Genomic DNA, 20,604 nt, shown 5'->3' with positions numbered 1-20,604 from the left:
TTCCTGTGTGTTTTGTTTAAAAAAAAAAAAAAAATCCTCCAAATTTTCAGAAGTTAGAAATCACCCACCAGGTCAGCTTTCTTTATTCACCATCCCTGGTTCTGGCCACTAGCACCGCCAGGTAAAGCCAGGGTGGGTGCACAATAAAGGTGAGCAGGTCTGGAAACATAAGTGAACACCGCAGAGAGCTGTTTGCTTTGCATTATTCACACTCTTCAAGCTCTGGCAAATTGCTTTTCCTCTGACCGTACTCCACTGTAATTTTTTCAAGCTGAACTGGTTTGGATAGAGTAAATATCTGTTCTGAATCCTCATTAGAAATTTCAATTGACTTTGAATCTTTTTGGAAGGTCCAGAGAGAAATAGAAGACTTTCAAGCATCTTTGTGCTTTTGGTGTCTGGAAGTGGCTTCTCTCACAGGAGAGAAAAGAAAAGAAGCAGATCTATTTGAGTAATTTAATCTGTATAAGGTAATTTACTACAAGGCAACACTTCAGTGCTCAGTGCTTTTTATTTCCAGCACACAAGTATCCCTGACCTTGCTCTTTTCTAACCTCAGTTGGGTTTCGGCTAGCTCTGTAAGAAGAAGCCTCCCTAAGGAACAAATCTACAAGTCAAAGTCATGACTTCCTTTGCTCAAAAAAGGATCCAGAAGACTGGATCAGCTGTATGTATCTCCTCCCTTTATATGGTTAGGCTGTTCCAGCGCTTTCATCATCTCTGGTAAAATTAGCACTATAGTAATTACCCTGGGCCAAATACACAGCTGGTGAAAGTGCACATATTTCAGAGGGACGAAACTTGAGATGGAATTGGCAGGCACATTCCCACTTATTAAGGCAAATGTAAGGAAAGTGATGGGAGTTGTTTCAGTCCCACATCCACATGTGTAGACATATGCACTCAACATGCAATTCTGCTTTTACCTGCTAGAGCTTTGCACCCAATTTCCTGGAGACTGTACCAAGGGAAGTCTGTGGGGTTTGGTCTTCTGCACCATCAGCCATAGGTTTGCTGGAGGGTGCTGGGAGACAGCTTGTGGTGTGTAAAGGTGTGCAGGGCTTACGCCTCATGGGGGATTCAGCTAAAACGGGATGGTGAAGGACTACATTTGATGGTTTTACCTGGTTCTTCTCCAAAAAGAAGGATAAAATGGGAGGAAAGGGAAACAGGACCCAGTGAGGCATGGGTATTGGGCCCTCCAAAAGGAGTGGCTGCCAGTTCAGGAATGACGCTGTGCCATACCCTCTTAAATGAAAGAAATGACAAGGGAAAGGTGAATTTTTTGCCTATGGAAAAATGAGATCACTGAATAGAAGAGGTTTTAATCAGTATATGCAATGAGTAATGCAACAACTGCAATAAGGTTACCAGATTTTTTTTTCCCTACTCACATCCCACCACGGGTCCCTCTGGAAACTGTGGAAACTGTGCTGTTGAAATTGGTGGGGTCAGCTTTACTTAACATGAGTAAGGCCCTTGAAGTGCATGGGCAGGAAGCTTCCCCCTAGAGTACACTCACCAGGGTCTTTTCTGATTTTATTATTTGAAGAACTGAAATGGGACCTACCCATTTATCTGTAAGCCTTATTTTTCACACCCCACTTAGGGCATGCCTATCACAATGAAACACGTATCGGTCAAAATTTGGAAAATTAACAACACGCCCAAAAGGCAACTCCACCTACACAGTGTGCTGGACACCCAGTACGGACATTGCCCTGAGGCACAGCACGCAGCGGCGGTACTGGGGAGGCTTCGGGACTGTCTCCTCTCTACTGCTGTTTCGTGTGATGGTCACATATAGGCTGTCAGCTCATTTTGGCACCTGGGCTAAGCAGGAATCGTGCCGAATGAACGTCAGACCAAAAATAGTTCCTGTCCTGTCAGGCGAGCCTGAGAGACACCCTGTGATCAAAGATGGGGAAACACAAGGAACAAATACAATGCCCAGTAGTCGCAGCGGACCAGCTGCCTGACAGTTGTGGAGCTTCCTACACACGCTGCTGCGAAGGAGGGTTTGAAGAAAGGATGTGAAGGAGAATGATGATATAGATGGTTCAGCAGATGTTTAATTGGAGCTACTCCCATGCGTGAGAGAACGCACGAAGCTGTTCAATGGAAAATGTGCGTTCAGAAGTGGACATGGCACTGAATATGAGATAATTATTAAGGCATTTCTATTTTGGAGTCCTTCTGTGTGTAGCTTTGCATAATAAACGTAGCGTTGCCTTTCTACACGCACACACGTTCCCTGGTCCAAACAAACAAGCAGCTCTTTGCTTCTTGTCACTGATACCTCCTGAAGTAAGTATCTTTGGCCACAAATAGATCATTGCCCTATTTGAAAAGTTCCTAGTGGAGCGTGGCCAGTTTTGACTGGCTATATATACCTAAGCTGGCAAATCAAACAACCTCTCAGCTTTTGCTTCTATATATAAAGAGGAATGATATAGAATAAATCAGCCGGACGGAGCACATGTCGTATCAGTTTTTGTACCAAAACCATTTACTTTCTGAGTTGGATTTACTCTACTGAGCCTCAGAGGGCAGCTTCGGGAAGCCCGAAAGTCTGGTCCCAGGTTTCCCTAGGATGGTCGGGCAATATCAGGGGCTGGCTGACAACAGGGTAACGCCACCTTTCCTCGCACCCTTTAGGAACAGCCGGGACCCCACTGGGGACAGCACACCCGAACCGTTTCCACTCCGGCTGCCGAGACAGCACCGAAAAGCGGCCCCCTGAGACGGATCCCCAGGGCCAGGCCGCGGCTGAGCACCCGGACCCCGCCGAGTTTCTGCCCCCCGGCCCCAGGCGCTGAGGCGAGGCCCCGGCGGGGGCCGGGCCGGGACCGGGGGGGCCCTGGCGGCCGCTCCGCGGGCCCCCAGCAGGTGGCGCCTGAGGGCCCCGGCCGGAGCCGCGGAGGGAGCGGGGCCGGGCGGCGCCGGGCGCAGGTGGGCGCCGGGCCCTGGGCCCTGGGTGCTGGGCCGGGGGCAGCGAGCCCGGAGCCGGCCGAGAGGGGCGCAGAACCCCCAGAACCTCGGCCCAGCACCTGGGCCCTGCAGCTCCTGGGCCCTTCTGGAACCCCGTTTGTGTACCGAGGGAAGCAGAGCGTGAAGCTTGTGCTGGCTGATGGGAGGCGATATGACAGCTGCCAACAAAGCCTAGCTTTCTAGGGAGCAACAGGAGGTCAAAAAGGAGTTATCCAACTTGCTACAGTTTTCGTTTCTCCCCCATGATGTCTGTCTGGTTCCCCCTTAGTCATCTCCTCAGGCCTTTGGACTGACCCCAAGAAACAGTTTAAATTCCCAAAGTTGCCCCGGTGTTGTGGTTTTAGGCCCCACGAAAACGTGGACACACATTTTTCAGCCCAGCCTAACCCCCCGAATGCTCCTTGTTTCATTTGTGTTCGCTTCTGCCGTGCTCCCTCTCGCCCGCCTGGAAGCGAAGGTGCTGTCAGTCGCCTCCCCGTACAGGCCTCTGAGGCCAGCCGCAGACACCAACTCTTCCTGTTTGCAGGTTTCCAGCTCAAAACCAGCAAAGATTTAAGAGCTAAAAAAAGCTTACAAACAAATTTTTCTTCCCACACAGGCACTGGTACCTGTTATTTCCTGAGCTACGAGTAACCGTGTAAATGTGACACTTCTTTTTAGATGGGCAGCTGGAGTCAGACCTCCTGCACAGTGTTTGAGAAACAAGGGATAAACAAAGGGATATGTATTATGTCCCACATCTGAAAATCGGCCTCACATAAAATATGCACTAAATGATACATGATAATGATACATGATAATGGGGAAGGAAATGCCAGCTGCCTTAATGAATGGTGGTAGGCAAATCTGGAAAAATAAATTATATAATAATCTCTTATTATATTCCCTTTGACATAAACTAATCTTGACCCAGAACAATACTGTTACTCTCCAAGAGAAAATAACTGAGATGCAGCTATAATCACGATACAGGAGTCCAATGCAAACTGGTTTGCGTTTTCTCTTTGTTGTTACAATTTTGCTTCATCTGGTAAATTTTGTGGAGAAAACAAGAACAGAGTGAACTACTTCCAGCTACGGAAAGAAAAGCCAATTGCTGCCCTGGGTGGCTGGGAAGCAGTCGCTGAGCTTCCACCCAACGCGTTGCCTTGCTGCTGAAGACATCGAGTGCACGTGCAGAGCTCTGGGCACGCAGGAGGGTGCTCATGCCTCACCTCAGCACCCAGCTCACCCAGCACGCTGCTTTGGGGTGGGTCGGCAGTTTCACCCCTTGCAATGGGAATGGGTCAGGGGTAAGGTTGTTTCTCTGCCGTGATGACGCATGTGTTACTGCTTTCGATGGGTTTCCGAGAGGCTTGCGTGCCTTTTTTTTTTTTTTAACCTTTTTACCATGCTCAGCTCTGCAACGGGAATGAATAAAAGAAAGCCAAACAAAAATCCTTGGAAAACATCCTCATCTAGAAATAGCAGATGGATGAGGAAGATTCTCCCTCCTGCTTGCTCAAAACTGCTGTTCACCGGCATACACTAAGTGTATGGCTTGTGCCTTCATCAGAGCTCATGTTAAGAAGCTGCAACAGAACGTACTTATAACTTTGTGAGTTTGCTCATGATTTGGCATCTTTTAAAGTCAAAAGACTACTCTGTGACTTATAAATTTTTCCATGACCTCTTAGTGCATAAGATACGGAAACTTAAAACAGTGACTGAATGGAAGATAAGTAAAATGTGCTCTCACAAGGTGTGTGGTAGAGGCATGTTCTTTATTTCTGTGTCTTTATTCATAAAAATGCAATGAATGCTTTACTATATATTATAACACATAGTTTTTATACTCTGATAAATGAAATTAAAATATCAAACAGAGAAACCCAGAAAAAGCCAGACGGGTTGAGACCAGTGGTTCAAATAGTATCCTGTCTCCAGCACGGGCTGGTATCAGATGCTGCAGATAAAAGTAGAAGAAACTGTATCGTAGCCTGTTATGAATTAACATGCCCAGGAGAAAAGTTTCTTCCTGACCCTCATCAGTTAGTGGTTGACTTATATGCCAAAGCATACATTACTATACATACTCACGTATTTCTATCTATCTATACCAAGAAGCATGTGACCAAATGCTAAATCAGACTCCTGGTACTTTCACTTACAGGAAAGTCATTCCAAGGAAAGAATTTTCTTCCCCGCAAGAGGCTCACACGGTACATAACTGGGAGAGGGAAAGGCAGCTGAAATTCACAGCTTAATAAGGGAAACTACCTTTACGAGCAGCACCTGAAATGTGTACCTTTTGAAGATACTTTGGGAATTCTGATTACATATCTCAGTAATATCTCAGATCTCTGAGTAGCTTTACCTATGTAATTAAGCAAATACTCACACATGTGTAAGTACTTGTAAAGTGACCTAGTTATGCAGACTTCATATGAAACATTCCCTTTTTCTGAAAATCATAGGATCATACAAAAATGGGGTTTGAAAGTTCAAGGCAAACCTGACCATTCTGTATCACTCCTGACAGCCTTCTAACAAACTCCTGAGAGGTACCAGCACCAAGATTATACACCCCACAGATCCGTCCTCTACTTCGCCTTCTTTAAGATAGTTCTGCTAATGTCTAACTTCAACCTCTTTGGCTTCAGTTTAAGCCCATGTCCTCCTGTCCTACCCACCAGCTACAGAGAACAGATCATCCCTCTCTTGATTTGCAATGTTTGAAAAGTCTTTCTCTTTTTCCTAACTCACTTCTGTCTTCTTTGGACTGAAAGCCCTTCAGTTTTTTCCCTACTTCCTTACTTACATGTTTTCAGTATCCCTGGATTCAGTTCTTCCATGTCTTTCCCAAAGTGCGGTGCCCAACATTGAATCAAGTAACCCAGCCAAGAGCTTTCAAAGACAAGAGTGTGGAAGGATGACTTCCAACATCTCAATGGCTATATTCTATTTTATACAACCTGGATGGTATTTTTGCAATACCGTATAAATACTGAGAGCCTTACACATTTTCCCACTAAATTTCTTCCCATTGTTTAGACTATTCCCCAATGCTTGCCAGTGCTCAAATCTAGGATACAATGAGATGTTTTCTACTGCAGTTATAGACTGATGGTGATGATGATTCAGCATATAAAATAGGCTAATTAATGATCTTAGGAATAACTACCTCCCCTCAGGCTTGTTAATATATTTGGTTTTATCTAAAGGGATCACATAGGATCCAGAACACAAGTGCTAGCAAAAAAAGAAATGCAAGATACATTAAAATAATGCAGTGCTACTACTATATGCAGTAAGTTTCACAAAAGAAAAATAAAACAATCAGCATGCTGGCTTTCTTTTCATTAAATGTGATTAGCTCATAAAAAACTTTGAATTAGTCAGCATGATGTGAATGACTCGTCAGACCTAATTTTAGCAGCTTAATGTTAGCCAGCATTTCAGAAACAGTCATCTCATCCCCTTCAACAATAAGCAGAGAGGGATGAGCAGTTCCAGGATAAGACCATCCTATTGCCTTCAGCTCCCTAAACACCCAGATTAGGGTGGGATGAACTCCCCTGTGAAAACAGAGAAAAAGTTGCAACTACAGAGAGCCTTGACCAGCCTTGACACTTCTTGCTGGCTGAGGTCAGGTGAGATAAAATCCATTTAAGGCAACGACAAATTCAGAGATAATTATTTTTAGGTTAGCATGATAATTAAACATGATGCAAATTAACCGTAATCATCAAGGGGGGAAAAAAAGCGTGATGAGATAATGACAGCGATGTGCAGAGCATGGAACTTCCATGATGCAGGCAACTTCAAAACATTGACATTTTCCCTGTTTTTCCAAATTGAGCTGACAGCTGAGTATGTTGAATTTCTCTGTAAAGGATCGTTTTTACAGTCATTTCAGATGAATAAAAATATTTCATTTTGACAAAATTATGCTGTTTGGACTACAGATTGATCCTTTTTTTTTAAAAGAAGCATAATATACTAAAAAGAAAAGCAAAGCTGACATTCTGAAATGAAAAGACTTTTTGATTAAAAAAAAAAATGCTAAGCTCACTCTAAAAACAGGGTGATCTTTTCTCCAAGGCTTAATATGATTTTGGTAATTTTGGTTTCAAACTTGAGGTCCCATTTTGGTTTCTGAATGGTGTAGATGAGCCAGTTTGGCCAACCCTCCTAGCCATCAGAGCCACATAACAAAATCTCCACGCAGCACCAAGCCAGCTGACGCACTGCATACCTCAAACTGCTGAGGGAGTGGCATTTCTGGGAATGGCTCATGACAAGGAAATGAGAAAAGCTCGCCGGGATCCCACTCACAGCCCTGGGCAGGGTGTCTGCAGCTTTCCAAAACTACCCAGTAGCTCTGGGTTCAGTTATTCTTGCCAGTTTGCTCCCTCCCACAAAGAACAGCCCCGCAGACTCACCAGTGTAACCTCAAGACGGGGGCTTCATTTGAACTGCTAGAGAGGTGCAGCTGGCACACCAGAGCAATCATTTGCTGTGATGGTGGGGGCATTTCAGAGCCTTCTGGAGGGATTGGGAACTGGGCTTCCGAATAAATCAGGCAGAATTGAAAAACACGACCTAGAGAGCATGCTTCCTTGTTCTTGTTCTCTGCCTAGATCATTTTCTACCTCTGGGTATCTCCAGCATTGGTCCCTGCAGGGTAATAAAGTTTAGAATAAGTTTACTCAAGTACAGTAGCTGTCTAGTCAACCCAAATATAAGCTGCTTCCTTGTGCCAGTACTAATCTGTTACTGATACCCACACTAACCATTGTGAAGCCCAGCACTGTGTTGTAATGTAGGCATGCTGTCAGTACGAGGTTTATAATGTAAATAGTTGTGCATATGAGTTCATTGTTTATATTCTAAAAGCTGTGCTGGTAGAAGTTGTTGGAAGTGTTTTTAATTGCAGGGAAAATCTAGATTTGTGATTCCAGTGACAGTCTACTTAAGGTCACAGCTGCTTTCTGATAAGAAACTTCTCCAGAAGGCTGACAGAGAGTTGTCACTGGGTCTTCTGGATCTTCACAGCTAGTGATGAGGGCAACTGCACTAAATGACTTCTGGTTTGTACTAAGTGACTTGATCTCCAGTGCTGACGTCTCTGCTTCTTTTTCCAATGTCTTCTCTGTTCGGTTCCATTCTTGCTCTTTCCGATCCAGTTGCATGGCACTGCAGTGAGGAGCGTAAACTTCTGTGGTTTCTTCAAACTGTAGGCAATCCACTTTATAGTATTTTTTCTTTACATGTAAGACATCATTAAACCTATAGCCCCAAAGAATCTCTCTGGGCACATATGAGCTTCTGGACTGATGGGAAGTTCCTGTTGAATCACCCGTGTAGACAAATGTGACCAAGATTTCAAAGTTGTCCTTGGCCAAAGCTTTCCGGTCCAGACCATACAGGGGGCTCTCACTATCGATTTCATGTACTACCGTCACTGGTGTAACAAGTATGATCTGGTCATTCAACAGCTTCAAGTCCTTGTACTCCATCGTCATTCTCCCTTCCTTATCTTCCTTGTAGCGCAGCAGCTGAGCTCGTACCGAGCCCTCGACCATGTGGTTTGGCCGGAAATCACCAATGCGCCACATCAGGCAAAATTTGTCATCCCGTAAGCCTACGACAGCGTAGTAGCTGAAACGAATGGTTTGAGCTCTTTTTCGAGCTGTGGCCATTTTAGCCAAAGCTGCTCCAATTATGAAGGTGTCGATAATGCAGCTCAGTACTGACTGCAGGATAACCATAAGGATCGCCACAGAGCACTCTTCTGTAACACAGCGGTAACCATACCCAATGGTCGTCTGGGTTTCCAGGGAGAACAGGAATGCTCCTGTGAAGCTACGGACATTTGCAACACAGGGCGTTATTTCTTCGTCACTGAATAAATCTCCGTGTTGGATTGCTATCAGCCAGAAGGCCAGTCCAAAGAACAGCCATGAAAGAACATAGGACAGCGAGAATATCACAAACATATGGCGCCACTTGATGTCCACCAGTGTAGTAAATATGTCCACTACGTAGCTCTCCCATTCCCCAAAGATGTGTTTGAAGTACACATTGCAGCTGCCGTCTTTGTGAAGAAATCGCTTCTGCAGTCTTTTCGTCCCCGTTTCAGGGCTGTCTTTACAAGAGCCTTTGTAACTGATCTTATTTCCCTGTATGCTTACAGGCCTATAGCAACCACTCTGTTCAGTCATCTTTCTCATGTCTGCCTCGTGGCATCAGTTTACAGAACACACTTGTGGTCCCAGGGGCTATTTGTTTTCTTTGTTCATTGGAAATCTATGGAATAAAAGAAAAAGTTTATTTTTGTTTTTAATTTCGTATGCCAGAACTCTGTAAAACCAAAACTAAATATACACACTCTGTGGCCATCATGAGCAATTTTCTGAGAGTACAGACCCTGACATTCATTACACAACATAGCTCAAAAACTTAGAAATTCAGCTAGAAAATCAACAAGCTAGAAACGTCCATATCAATCCTAAAATTTGTTACCCAGATGAAAACAGAAACCAAAACCCTTTTGGGGGACCCCACTGTGAGTATCTCTTCTAATGTTCTAGTGAAGTAGGGTTCAAATCAGGATGGGCTTTCATGAACGCTCACAAGAATGGCATGAACCCTCTTAAAGTTAGCCAAATATTTGAGGTAGTCAATTGTTCCTGTCTGTTGCATATTTGTTTGTTTTTCTCCATTTGAAGAAGTGCCTAGGAAAACACCCTCATTTATCCATGAGACTTCAGTGGCATGGACAGACGAGTTCAGTGCTAATGTGTTTTCACCAGAAAATGTATCGATCACGCACTCATTCATCATTATTTGCATTTGAGTATTGCCCAGAAAAACCTGGTCATGGAATTGAATTTTACTGAGCTAGTGCTTCACAGACATATTTGTTCAATTTGTAGAAAAGTATTTACATTTCAAATGAAAAAGAAACCTCTCTGAGGTCCTGGAAACCCTCACAAATAATTCCTTAAAACAAAACAAAACAAAAAAATCAATCTGGCAGAAAGTATTTACATTTTTATTAATTAATTTTAAATAAACATGCAGTATGCTAATAAAATTTGTGGATAACACAAATTTAGGAAGCAATGTGAATTAGGAGATTCCTCTGTCAGATCAGAGAAAATAATGGGTGTATTTGCAGATTGCAACCATATGAACTTCAGCAGTATGAAGTGCTAAGCTATACGTTTAGTGACTAATAACAAGAACTTATGTTAGAAACTGAGACCTCATCAATTGAAATCCAATACAAAAGCAAAGACTTAGCTGAAGTAACCAGATACAGGATGCTTACGAATTATTCGTAGGATACAGCACAGAGAAAAGTAAATGCCTTTTCCTACAGGTCTCCAACTCAGTCTACTGTATCCCAACCCCTAACACACAAAACACTGAAAAATCAGAAGTGATATAGCTAGAGCAATTCAAAATTTTTGCCAAAGGTCTTGCTTTTAACTAATCTTTTTGAAGAAAAAAAAAAAAAGCATTTTTTTGAGGAAAAGCTGTCATTATTCTCCAAAATTGTAAGCTTTCAATGGAAAAATGACAAGTAGTTTTCCCATTTTTAAGCTGGTTTCATCTGACAGAAGTTCAGATGTAGGTTTACAGTGAAGCCAACATATTCATGGAAAATGAATTTACAAAAATGTTTCCCAGTGGTAGTCTTTTTTCTCAGCTCTTCATTCACTTTGCCTCAGTATAAATGAGTGCACACGGTTTAAGGCAGAAGAGAGACAGGCCCATGGAGTGTAATATATATTGGATGGACTAGATTAACAGACCTAGAACTCTTCTCCCATCCAAGGAACAATGACAAGCATGCAAAGACACTATTCCAAAAACACTTAAAAGCCAAACACAGTTTCCATTTCTTTTTTCTTTTCTTTTTTCTTTTTTTTTTCAGCACAGAAATGAATGTGACATATGGTGTCGTAGCCTCAGAATGTGGCCTTCATTAAAAAACACAACATTAATGTTTCCAAAAATACTTCTTGGAATACAGTCTTTGGAAACATTCATATGACTTGCTTTACTCATAGCTTTAAACAAACACTGTAGCCTAGTCCATTGACGACTCTTGACCTAACATTTTATAAGTCATATTTAACAACAAACAAAAACTGGAAACTGTTGATTTATTTTTTTAAGAACCTCATAATGTGAGGTGTGAAAATGAAGCAAATTGTAATCAGGAGCCAATATAATCTTAAACAAAAAACATACTTAGGGTTATGCTGTTTTTCTTATTAACTGATTCAAAATAGAGTTCCTTGAAAATACTCACAGACACCTTGGGACTCTAAAACAGACTAACCAGTTCACAGAAAAAAGGCTACTGAGTTGATTTCACCATCTGCTGTTGCCATCAGCAAATAATCATATTTTAAAAGTGCTGTTTTGCTGGCACCATCTTCAAATTTTGTCGGTGCTGGCAACAATGATAGACTGTCACACATACAGCTATGTGGAAAAGTCCATTCTGATTTTATGGCAGTCTGTGACACACTGGAGAGCACTTTTGCATCGGGAACTCTGACCCCACTTAGGGTGTCTGCTAAGTACAGGTCGTAGTAACATATAATCTTGTGAGTGTCTGTGATGGGGACTTGACTGGTGCAAATGAAGCTGTGCAGTTAGATGCTGGACTGGATTTTGCAAAACAGTTAAGAACGTATCTATATAACAAAAGGAATGTGATGCTGAGCCTTTTAAAACAGGACCAAATAAGCTAGCCCTGGAGCTGGATGGAGTAGAACAGAATCGGTGCAGAGGAAAACTACCACATATATTGCTCTCAGGATCTGAGTTAATCTTTCTCCGTCGCGTCGAAAATTGGCTTGCTCAGAGCCATTTGGCATTGCACAGTGGAGACGTGCCCCAAATGACCTAAAATCCCAAATGTGCTTGAAAGTCTTAGGAAATAGCCTCCTCAGTCACTCAAAAACATCTACAAATGTTGCCCAGTATTTTGGGTGTGCTTAAAGGTGAGCCAAAGCTGAACTTTTCCAGGCTACCTCTTAAAGTCTCCCGAGTGCAATAATAATCATGCATCATAATTAATAACTCTTTTATATTGTCTAATGTTGCTCAGAACATTTAAGTCTAACAAAACATCCTTCAATGTTTCTGAATTATGTAAGCTTGTATTACGATCAGTACTTCATTCATGGGGACACTTTTTAAAAGGCACGTGATTTTCCTACTTCAAATGAGAAGCAGTGAGGCTGTGGAGCCAGATGTTCATTGCTCACTCTACTGAGACATGCTGCCTTTCACAGAGCCGTCTGAAGACTATTATTATTACCAAATTTTAAAGGGGAGAAGACCACAGACTTGTAACCAGACTTATGAACCTAAATCTTGGAGCCATTTCAAAAATCTTATTTTTTCAAAATGGACAAAACATTTTACACATCCCAAGAAACCCGTACGAAGCACATTAAAGGTCCTACTACCTGGTAAAGATTAACAAAGGCTATGGGGGAGGATTTAAAAACATTCTCTGTTCACTAACGCTCATGGATCAGTTGCTGCAAATGATTCTCAGATGTTGCCAGGAAGTGTTTTCACCTTCCTCTTAAAATCACAAACCCTTGCCCTTTTTTTGTCTTGCTTTTACTTTCTGTTTTTGTGTGTGTGTGTGTGGTTTTTTTTATTTTTTTTTTCTTTTGTTTCTGGGCATGTTTATACACATCATAAGCCTCCTCTTGCATACTATTCTGTTGTTCAGAGCAGGAAGCATGTTGAAATTTAAAGCAGTTTTAGTAACCATCTTTATAAGCATATTTTCCCAGAAGTACAAACCTATCAGAGATAAAAACAGAGCAGTGAAGCTGCGTAGGATAGAAGGAAGACAGAAATAGAGAAATCTCAAAAATTTCATTACAGTAAATGCCAGAGAAGGTTCAGAAGTTCTTCTATACATACCGGTCTCAGAGTTCAGAAAATCAGCATGTATTCTTGATTACCTGAGCCAAGGGTAGGACCGACTGTGTTGGATACTGAAATACACAACTGCTTTAGAGCCCTGTGTTCATACATACGGATGCCCCAAACTGGTATTATCACAAATATCTCACCCCAGTGAGATATGGGAGAAAAGTAAGTAAATTGCTATATTTAAAAGGCCACAAAGTAGTACAGTGGCAGAACTAGGAACAAACTCAATACCCGATTACACAGTGGAGAGCTACGACAAAGCAAACACCAGCAGAAGCAAGCCTTTTTCATATTTATCGTCTTAGTCTAGTTCCTCTTGAATAGAGCAGCTGTACCACAAGAACTTGAACTCGATTTTCATCAACTGTCAGAACAGCAGTAACTTAAAAGCTTTAAGCATCCAGTTTAGACTTAGAGATTTTTAAAGGCTTTCAGTAAATGTAATTCTCAATTTTGTCGTGAGTTCAGGGTTTAGTGTTTTATGAGAATAATCCCTATATTGCACCTTAACCTAATACCTAACGAGTTGTTGTTACACCCGGTTTATGACTGTATTTTCCCATTATGTAAACAAGTAGGGGCAAATTTTTGTTCGGTGACAACTTCAGTCAACAGCCTGTTTGTAAAACATTAAGCAAAACAATGTGAAGATCTTGGTTCCAGAATAATTCTGTTCTGAGAATGAGATCAAATCAAAAAGAAAACAACTTGAAACCTCCAAATGAAATCGGGTACTCTCACTCCACACACATGGACGTGGATGTCTCTCTAGCGTTGGTTTAGCAATCACCTCAGTTTCCTGCTTCATTTTGGAAGCGGCCTGAAAGGTTTCCAGTTTTAGTCATTGTTGTGTAACCCTGGAAGGCTTTCAGCTCAGAGATCAGAAATGCGACAAGTAGAAACCTTTGGAGCTACCTTGGAACTGAGTCAAGTACTTGTTCCTTTAAAACAAACAAACAAACAAACAAACAAAACCAAACAGAAACAAACAAACCCCCCAAAATCTAAATAAGTCCATTGTAGGACGGCATGTAGGCCCTTCTTTCCTTCCTTCTTTCCTTCCTCCTTCTCTCCCTCTCTCCCTTTCCTTCCCTCCTTCCTTTCTTCTTTCTCTCTTCGTCTTTGGAAAGGGACCTAACTTCTAATATGTGAGCCAGTTTTTCTTCAGAAACGTAATCCTCAGAGCAGGCTTTGAATGCCGTGATTCACCAGGTGTGCATCTCACGCCTACCACCGGCCTCCGCCACATCCCTGCGAGCGGTCTCCACCAGGTGTGCTTCAGGACACACCAGCATGTGCTTGTAGATCTGCTGCCTGCATGGCTTGTGAGCCTGATTATCGTTAGCCCACAAGATAGATTTATCTCTTTGGTGCAAGCTCTTTCACTCGCCTCCTCTGGGAGAGCAAAAAATCTCGCTGACACCCACAGTTTCAGAGTGTCCGACACCCATGTTCTCTAACAGCTCAGGCCCAAAGCCTGACAAGCTTCAGGCTTGTAACTTCGTTACAAGTCTCTTCTATATTTAATGTTCTCGAGTCAGATCCCCCCAGATGACAGAACGGTAACTCAGTGAGAAGAGGGGAAATGCAAAGTCCCCTGCATGGACATGGCACAATCCCAGACCCAGAGCCCTGGGGGGCAGAGCTGCAGGAGGGGGGCTCCCACCGCAGCTCCCGCGGTGCCAGATCAGTTCAGGCTCCTGTGCTGGCTTGACAGGAGGGGAGCACACCCCAGCTGGGGGCTTCAGGCACAAAACTTCCTTATATCCACAGTGGTGTCTATGAAGCCATTGGAGCAATGCTTCTAAGTGGCTCAACTTTCCCTTTAAAATTACAGTTTCCTTGTTCTGATCACTTTAGATCAGATGACTGAACGCAGCAGAGGTTGTAGGGCCGCAGTTCGACCAGCAATGGGACTCTGCCACATTTCCAATATGCAGTTCTGAGAGCATCATCGTGTAAGTAACACCCTTCCTCTCCGTCATTTGTGAATATGGGTCTTTCAACAGCAAAGATTCCACACGCAGAAAGAAAACCAAACTTTAAATAGGCTAGGCTCGGTGCTTGAGAAAAAGGATATTTCTTGGACTTCATATTCAAAACCTCAGTGCAGAGAGAAGACCTAAAGTATCAATACAAAAGTGTTTATTAAAAATCTTAAAAGACAGACATAAATAGCACAAAGCAGCAGACACTTGCACACATTTTAAAGTCATGCAATAGTGCTGTAATCTACACTGGAACAACTCACAGTAACAGATATATTGACATTTAATTCATCTAAGTGAAACCAGATCTACTAAAAAAAAAAAAAGCAAAAGAAAGAAAGAAATTTGGCCCCTTACATTTGAGAAGACAGACTCTGACAGTTGCTTCTTGATGAAGGCTGGTTACCAGTTTCAGAGCCACAGAACAGGTTTAAAGTGAATGAGCCCCCTGATTACCACTCAGAGCAGCTCCCAAAATCTGTAGAAAGCTGAAAACGTCTATTTTAATTTATTCGCACTGTATGCACTGCTTGGTTTTAGCCAAGAACAAGCAGTGGAAACACTGAAATACCAGGAGAAATGGAAAGTGCTGGCAACTTGAAACTCTTGATTTCAGGCCTCACTGCCATTCTTTGTCTCAGACAATTTGGCAGGGGCGAAACCTAAAACTGCTCCCTCTCAGGACTCTCTTCCTCTCTTTAACCCTGCGCTCCCAGCAGCTCCTGCACCAGGATGGTTGGACACGGAGCTCCTGCCAGCAAGACACCCACGGTGGCCTCCGCTATTTTAGCTGTGGGTAGGTGCATGCTGCATGCAGTGTCCCCGTGGGCACAGCATGGGCCAGGGCTGCCCTGAGAAGCCAAGACCCCGACCACAGCAGGGAAACAGCGGCTCCCGAGGCCGACCCTCGAAGGTGACCCTGGTGTGTGTCCAGGGCAGCCCACACCTGCAGCGGAGCGGCAGGATCCACCCAGGGCCACTGTCATCTGCCTGAAAATGCCTCCGGCCAGTTCGTATCCCATCATGTACGAGCCACATGCGCTTCAGTACTGGGCTGACAGGAACAGCCTCTATCTGGGGTCAGGCCCCTGCAGCCTCAGTTCTAAAAAACAGGGCAGCTGGGGCACATCCTAGACCTGAAAATCTACCAGGTATGCAGACATGGAACAGCTGAAAAGATGTATTTTAGGTCCAGTCTTTTTCCGGCGGAATTCAGTAGCCAACCTCTCCGTAACTTCAGCATGCAGAATCCCCTGGGCTTTAATACAAGTTAGCTGCGAGGCAATTGAATACAAGTATTAGCACTAATTACGATTTCCTCCTGCCTCCTCCCCTGACACACTGAGCCGACACACGGTGAAGGTTAATTTCAATAGCTCTGCAGCTGTCTGCGGTGGGATTTCTCCACACATTGAGCCTTACGGGTTACGTTCAGCACAGAAAAAACCTTCAAGGAACTTTTCCACCGTATCTGGTTGGCAGGGAACAACAGAATGGTTTGTTGCAGCTCTTAATAGACGTGATGTAATGTGTTCAGCAATAGGTAAGTGGCAGGTCATGAACAATGACAGAATCAGATTAGATAATGCCGACCACTTTCAGCTAACGGGGCCAACACACTCAGCTTTGATATTTGCCACAGCTCAGTGCTGCTATATCTCTTCTCGAAACACAGCAGGCTATTAATTAGATATGAGTCCAGGGGCAGGCCAGAGCTGTATTCTGAAGGGGTTCTCCCACCTGCAGGGGCTGCTTCCTTGGCATGGTGCTGCACAGCACTGCTCCCTGAGACAAAAAGCTTGCTCCTTGTTTTCTGTTTTCTGGGTATGTTGTAAATCAGATACCCAGGGAAGGGGGTGACACAGGTTCAGTGTCTTTCCAGTTGCGCTCTTTACTCAAATATGTCTCTAGCAGAAAGGTGAGGAGGTACAGGGCTGTACCTCTTGTGGCACTACAGTTAGATCCTGCAGCCATATGTACTTCAGTGCTCCCTGCTCCTCTGTACACTTATCAAAATCAACTGAGAAAAGAAAAAGCTATGTGGCTTTAACCAAAGAGTTACTCAAAGATCAGAGAACCCCTTATACTGCCTGTGCAAGTTTTAATCCTGCCAATTTAAAAGGTGGCAGCTTTGTCAATGGAAAGCCTTGTGCTGGTGTCAGTGGAGTCTAGATCAGATGCCTTGCCATTGTGTTTCATATACGGAACAGAATAAAAGAGAATCCCAAGTTAGCATCATGAGTGAGCTCTGCTCAATAGATGAGAGAAGACGTGAGTAGGAAGCATGAGGATCTCCAATTTTTTAAAGTCTTTTAAATGCTAGTAGGAAGTTCCCAAAGACATCTTTTGACGCCAGTTATTAACTTCTAATAGCTATCAGGTGCAGAGGGGAACACCTGCAGGTTTCTACTGAAACCAGCTCTGGTCTTCTCAGAAGCTGTCTCATCCCACCTAATAAAATATCTCAAATGCCAATGAAATCACCAAAGCCTATAACATTTTGAAGCTAAAGTATGATCTAATATTTGATATTTTTTTTGATTTGATTCTAACATTTTACATTAATTCAGTGAGCAAATTGTGGGGACAAGGTAAAAAAAAAAAATAAATCAAAAGCAAGTCAATAAAATGAATCCTATCCACACCAACTTTTTAGGAAATATCACCAAAAAAATCCGTCACCTCTGTCTGTCTAGTCTTTTCCCAAATCGAAGAGGTTGAGATATATACTGGCTAAGGATCAAGTCAAACAATATATCAGATTCTTTTTAAGATAAGCACCAGAAAATTCTGTAACGGACATTAACACGTGTAGTCATATAAACCAGACAATCAAATACTGTGCCTCAACAAGTCAATTTATCAATCATTTCTAGGGCCAAGAATAACTATTTGCCTTTCTGAGCAGCTTTGTATGAATTTCCTTTCATGTGTGACTATAGATACAGCTGACGCACACCTCTGCTGTGTCTCAGTACGATTTTTCTCAAGTCTGGTAGAGGCTATCATGTCGCTCAGTTCACAGCCTGTGACTGGAGCTGCTCAGCCAAGGCCCATAGTCCAACGTGGCATCCCACGTTTTAGGTACTTCATCCAAACCAAGACACGCTTCCACATTTTTCAGACTGTATTTGTCACCACTTCTTAAAAGCTTGTGAAATATACTAAATGGTTTCAGAGATCAGAGACCTGATCCAAACTCTACTGAAGTCAGCAGAGTGGTTCTCTTCGATGTCTCATTTTGGATCGGATCTAGCTCTTGGGTTTCTCAGTATCACCACAGGCAGTATTCATCGTTGCTCTTCAGAATTGGCTCAGTTTGCTGGAATTACAGCAATATTTTCTAAGGAACCAGGGCGTTCTTTCGATCTTCATTTTCTTTGGTTCACAGTCTTTGGCAGAACGTTGACTTTCCATATTGCTACTTAACTCCACTGGGATCTACATGAAATTTGGGAATGGGAAGCTTCTTCCAGAGATGACTTTCAACACCTTGTAGAGCAGATGGATGAACCTTTGTGTATGCATCCTCATGAGCCCCAATCTCAGCATGGAAGCAAGTGATCTGGAAAGGCAGGTTACTCTGAATTTCAATAGTCTTTTTTTTTTGTTTAACATAAACTCAGCATGGTGTTGGCCACTCTTTTTCTCAACTGGCTTTCTCTTCCAGAGTTCAGTACCCTAATTTACAGTATGTTGGTGTTTTGCAAGGCAGATAATTAAAATAATGTGGAAGTGGAAAACCACGTGTTTGAGTATGTGGGTGCATTTGGACCGTACATTTAAGAATTTGATTTTTACCTCAGTGTGTGGGTTGCAAAACTTCCTCCTAGGTCTCTTAAGCTATCCCACAGCTTATTCCTGACCACCTGACTGAGGCTCTGAACACGGCAAGTAGTATTTTAAGAAATACGGAGAAAGGCAGAATCTCCTTTTAAATCTTGTCTCATCTCCCCCACCTTTAAAACACTGTTAGATAAGTTACTTATTCCTCTGAAGATGTGAACATCCATCCTGAATAAGAGCTGTGCTTCATTTATGCCAGTGTCTACTCTTTAAAGGCAGCCCACATCAAATATTTAATATTTAAGATAAATAATTTTATTTTATTCATCATTTATGATTCCTTATACAAAGCTTCTCCTCTCCACTCCATCCAAAACCTTGTGTAGTTGATAGATTTAATGCCTAATTCTAAAGTTCCTTTTCGATATATGCACTGATTAGCTGTGACACCCTGAGGAGTGTCATATCACTCATCGATATCAAATTTTTTTGGATTAATCTATCACCTCTGTATCAGTGTTTCTTAGTTCTCGTCTTTTCCATGTCTTCTCACTGTCCTGCTTCTCAAAGCTGTCTTCTGGGCATCCTATTCAGTGTTTACGAGTGGTCAAGTGAAGACAGCTTTCTTCTTTCTCAGCTCTTGGCTTTGACACTGTGCATGTCCCATGCATTCCATCAGACACTGAAAGTGGCTTTCAAAACCTGCCTAGCACAGTTTAAAAAGATACTTTCCAGAATGGAGAAAACCTTAAATCTTCACACTTTGCCATAATTTAACCAGCTTGACCTTATTGTATTCTTTATTTGATCTATAAGGACTACCAAGAGTATTTTTTATGTTATTTCCTAAATATCTTCTTTCATTTTGTACACATTTTAACCACTGTATGTCAAACCTTCACTTGACAGTCTGGTTTGTCAATAAATTCCCAGCAATTTTGACCATTTTCTGTCCAAACAATCGGCCCTTAAATCATAGGCAGTTTCTTCAGCTCCTGAGGGGCTTGAGAGGAATCCCAGACCAAGCACATGGGATAAGGGCAATCTAAGAGCTATGGCACTGGGTTTAAACCTAAGAAAAGCGTTCACACCTATGCTTAACTACAAGCAATAAAGAAGATGGACTTCTGCCTGCTTTAAATCTTTGTGAGACTGGAGCCAGCGATGTGAGCCACTCACTGAAGGCTTTATGATGAAAAACTGGAGGAAAGCAACAAACTGATTTCTCAGTCCCATTATAATGAATTTATTCAATCAGCAAATCTGTCATCTGTGTCAGCAGAAGTTAATACATTATTTTCTGTTCAAAAAATCAAACTGTTTCCAAAGGTGTCAGTGCTTATTTAAATATATAGATATTACATATAGACACACACAAATGTTGCCTTATCAATAAATGAATAAATGTGAGTTTAGGTTTTTTTTCATCAGATTTATGTCTCTCAGTGATTTGTATAGAGGCTGACTATGTCTTCCTCATTGCCGAAGATCTGTGCCTCTGTGGTTGATCTTTGCATGGAAGGTTTTCACTCAGCAGTACTATTGACTGAATGAGCTACTTACAGAAGGTTCAGTTCATTTCAAGATGTTTGTAATGAACCTGTTCAGTCAGCCGTGTTTTTCCTGTTTTACTTCTCAACTGCAAACACTGTGAACAAGTGAGCAGATCTTATCAAGACGATGTTAACAAAAATACATCAAATAAAAATCTGTTACATTACAAATGTCAACACTCACACAAACACACACACACACAAAAAGATATCTAAGCTGAAATTGTGTTGGTTTTATTGCCAAAGCAATCCCCAAGGATTGTTTTGAAAACAACTTTTCTGTTTTACCTCATAGGTGTTATGCCCCCATGACAATCATCTCT

At 42.5% G+C, this 20,604-nt stretch overlaps 1 protein-coding gene across 9 annotated transcripts in view; it reads right to left on the bottom strand.

Moving 5' to 3' along the window:
• Positions 1-4,735: 4,735 nt before the first annotated feature.
• KCNJ16 (potassium inwardly rectifying channel subfamily J member 16) overlaps positions 4,736-20,604 on the bottom strand; it is a 35,632-nt gene continuing 19,763 nt past the window's right edge. For 5 of the 9 annotated variants that reach the window (XM_083805792.1, XM_083805796.1, XM_083805798.1 and 2 more), the window contains one exon: positions 4,736-9,282. In XM_083805792.1, coding sequence (XP_083661918.1) covers positions 7,917-9,206 — 1,290 coding nt within the window. In that variant the 5' untranslated portion in view covers positions 9,207-9,282 and the 3' untranslated portion in view covers positions 4,736-7,916. The other 4 variants (XM_083805794.1, XM_083805793.1, XM_083805795.1 and 1 more) reach the window with 4 other exon arrangements.

The sequence above is a fragment of the Anser anser genome (genome assembly GCF_964211835.1).
Source record: "Anser anser genome assembly, chromosome: 19".
NCBI classification, from domain to species: domain Eukaryota; kingdom Metazoa; phylum Chordata; class Aves; order Anseriformes; family Anatidae; genus Anser; species Anser anser.
The sequence above is the reverse complement of the archived record's forward strand: the minus strand, read 5'-3'. Positions and strand labels throughout refer to the sequence as shown.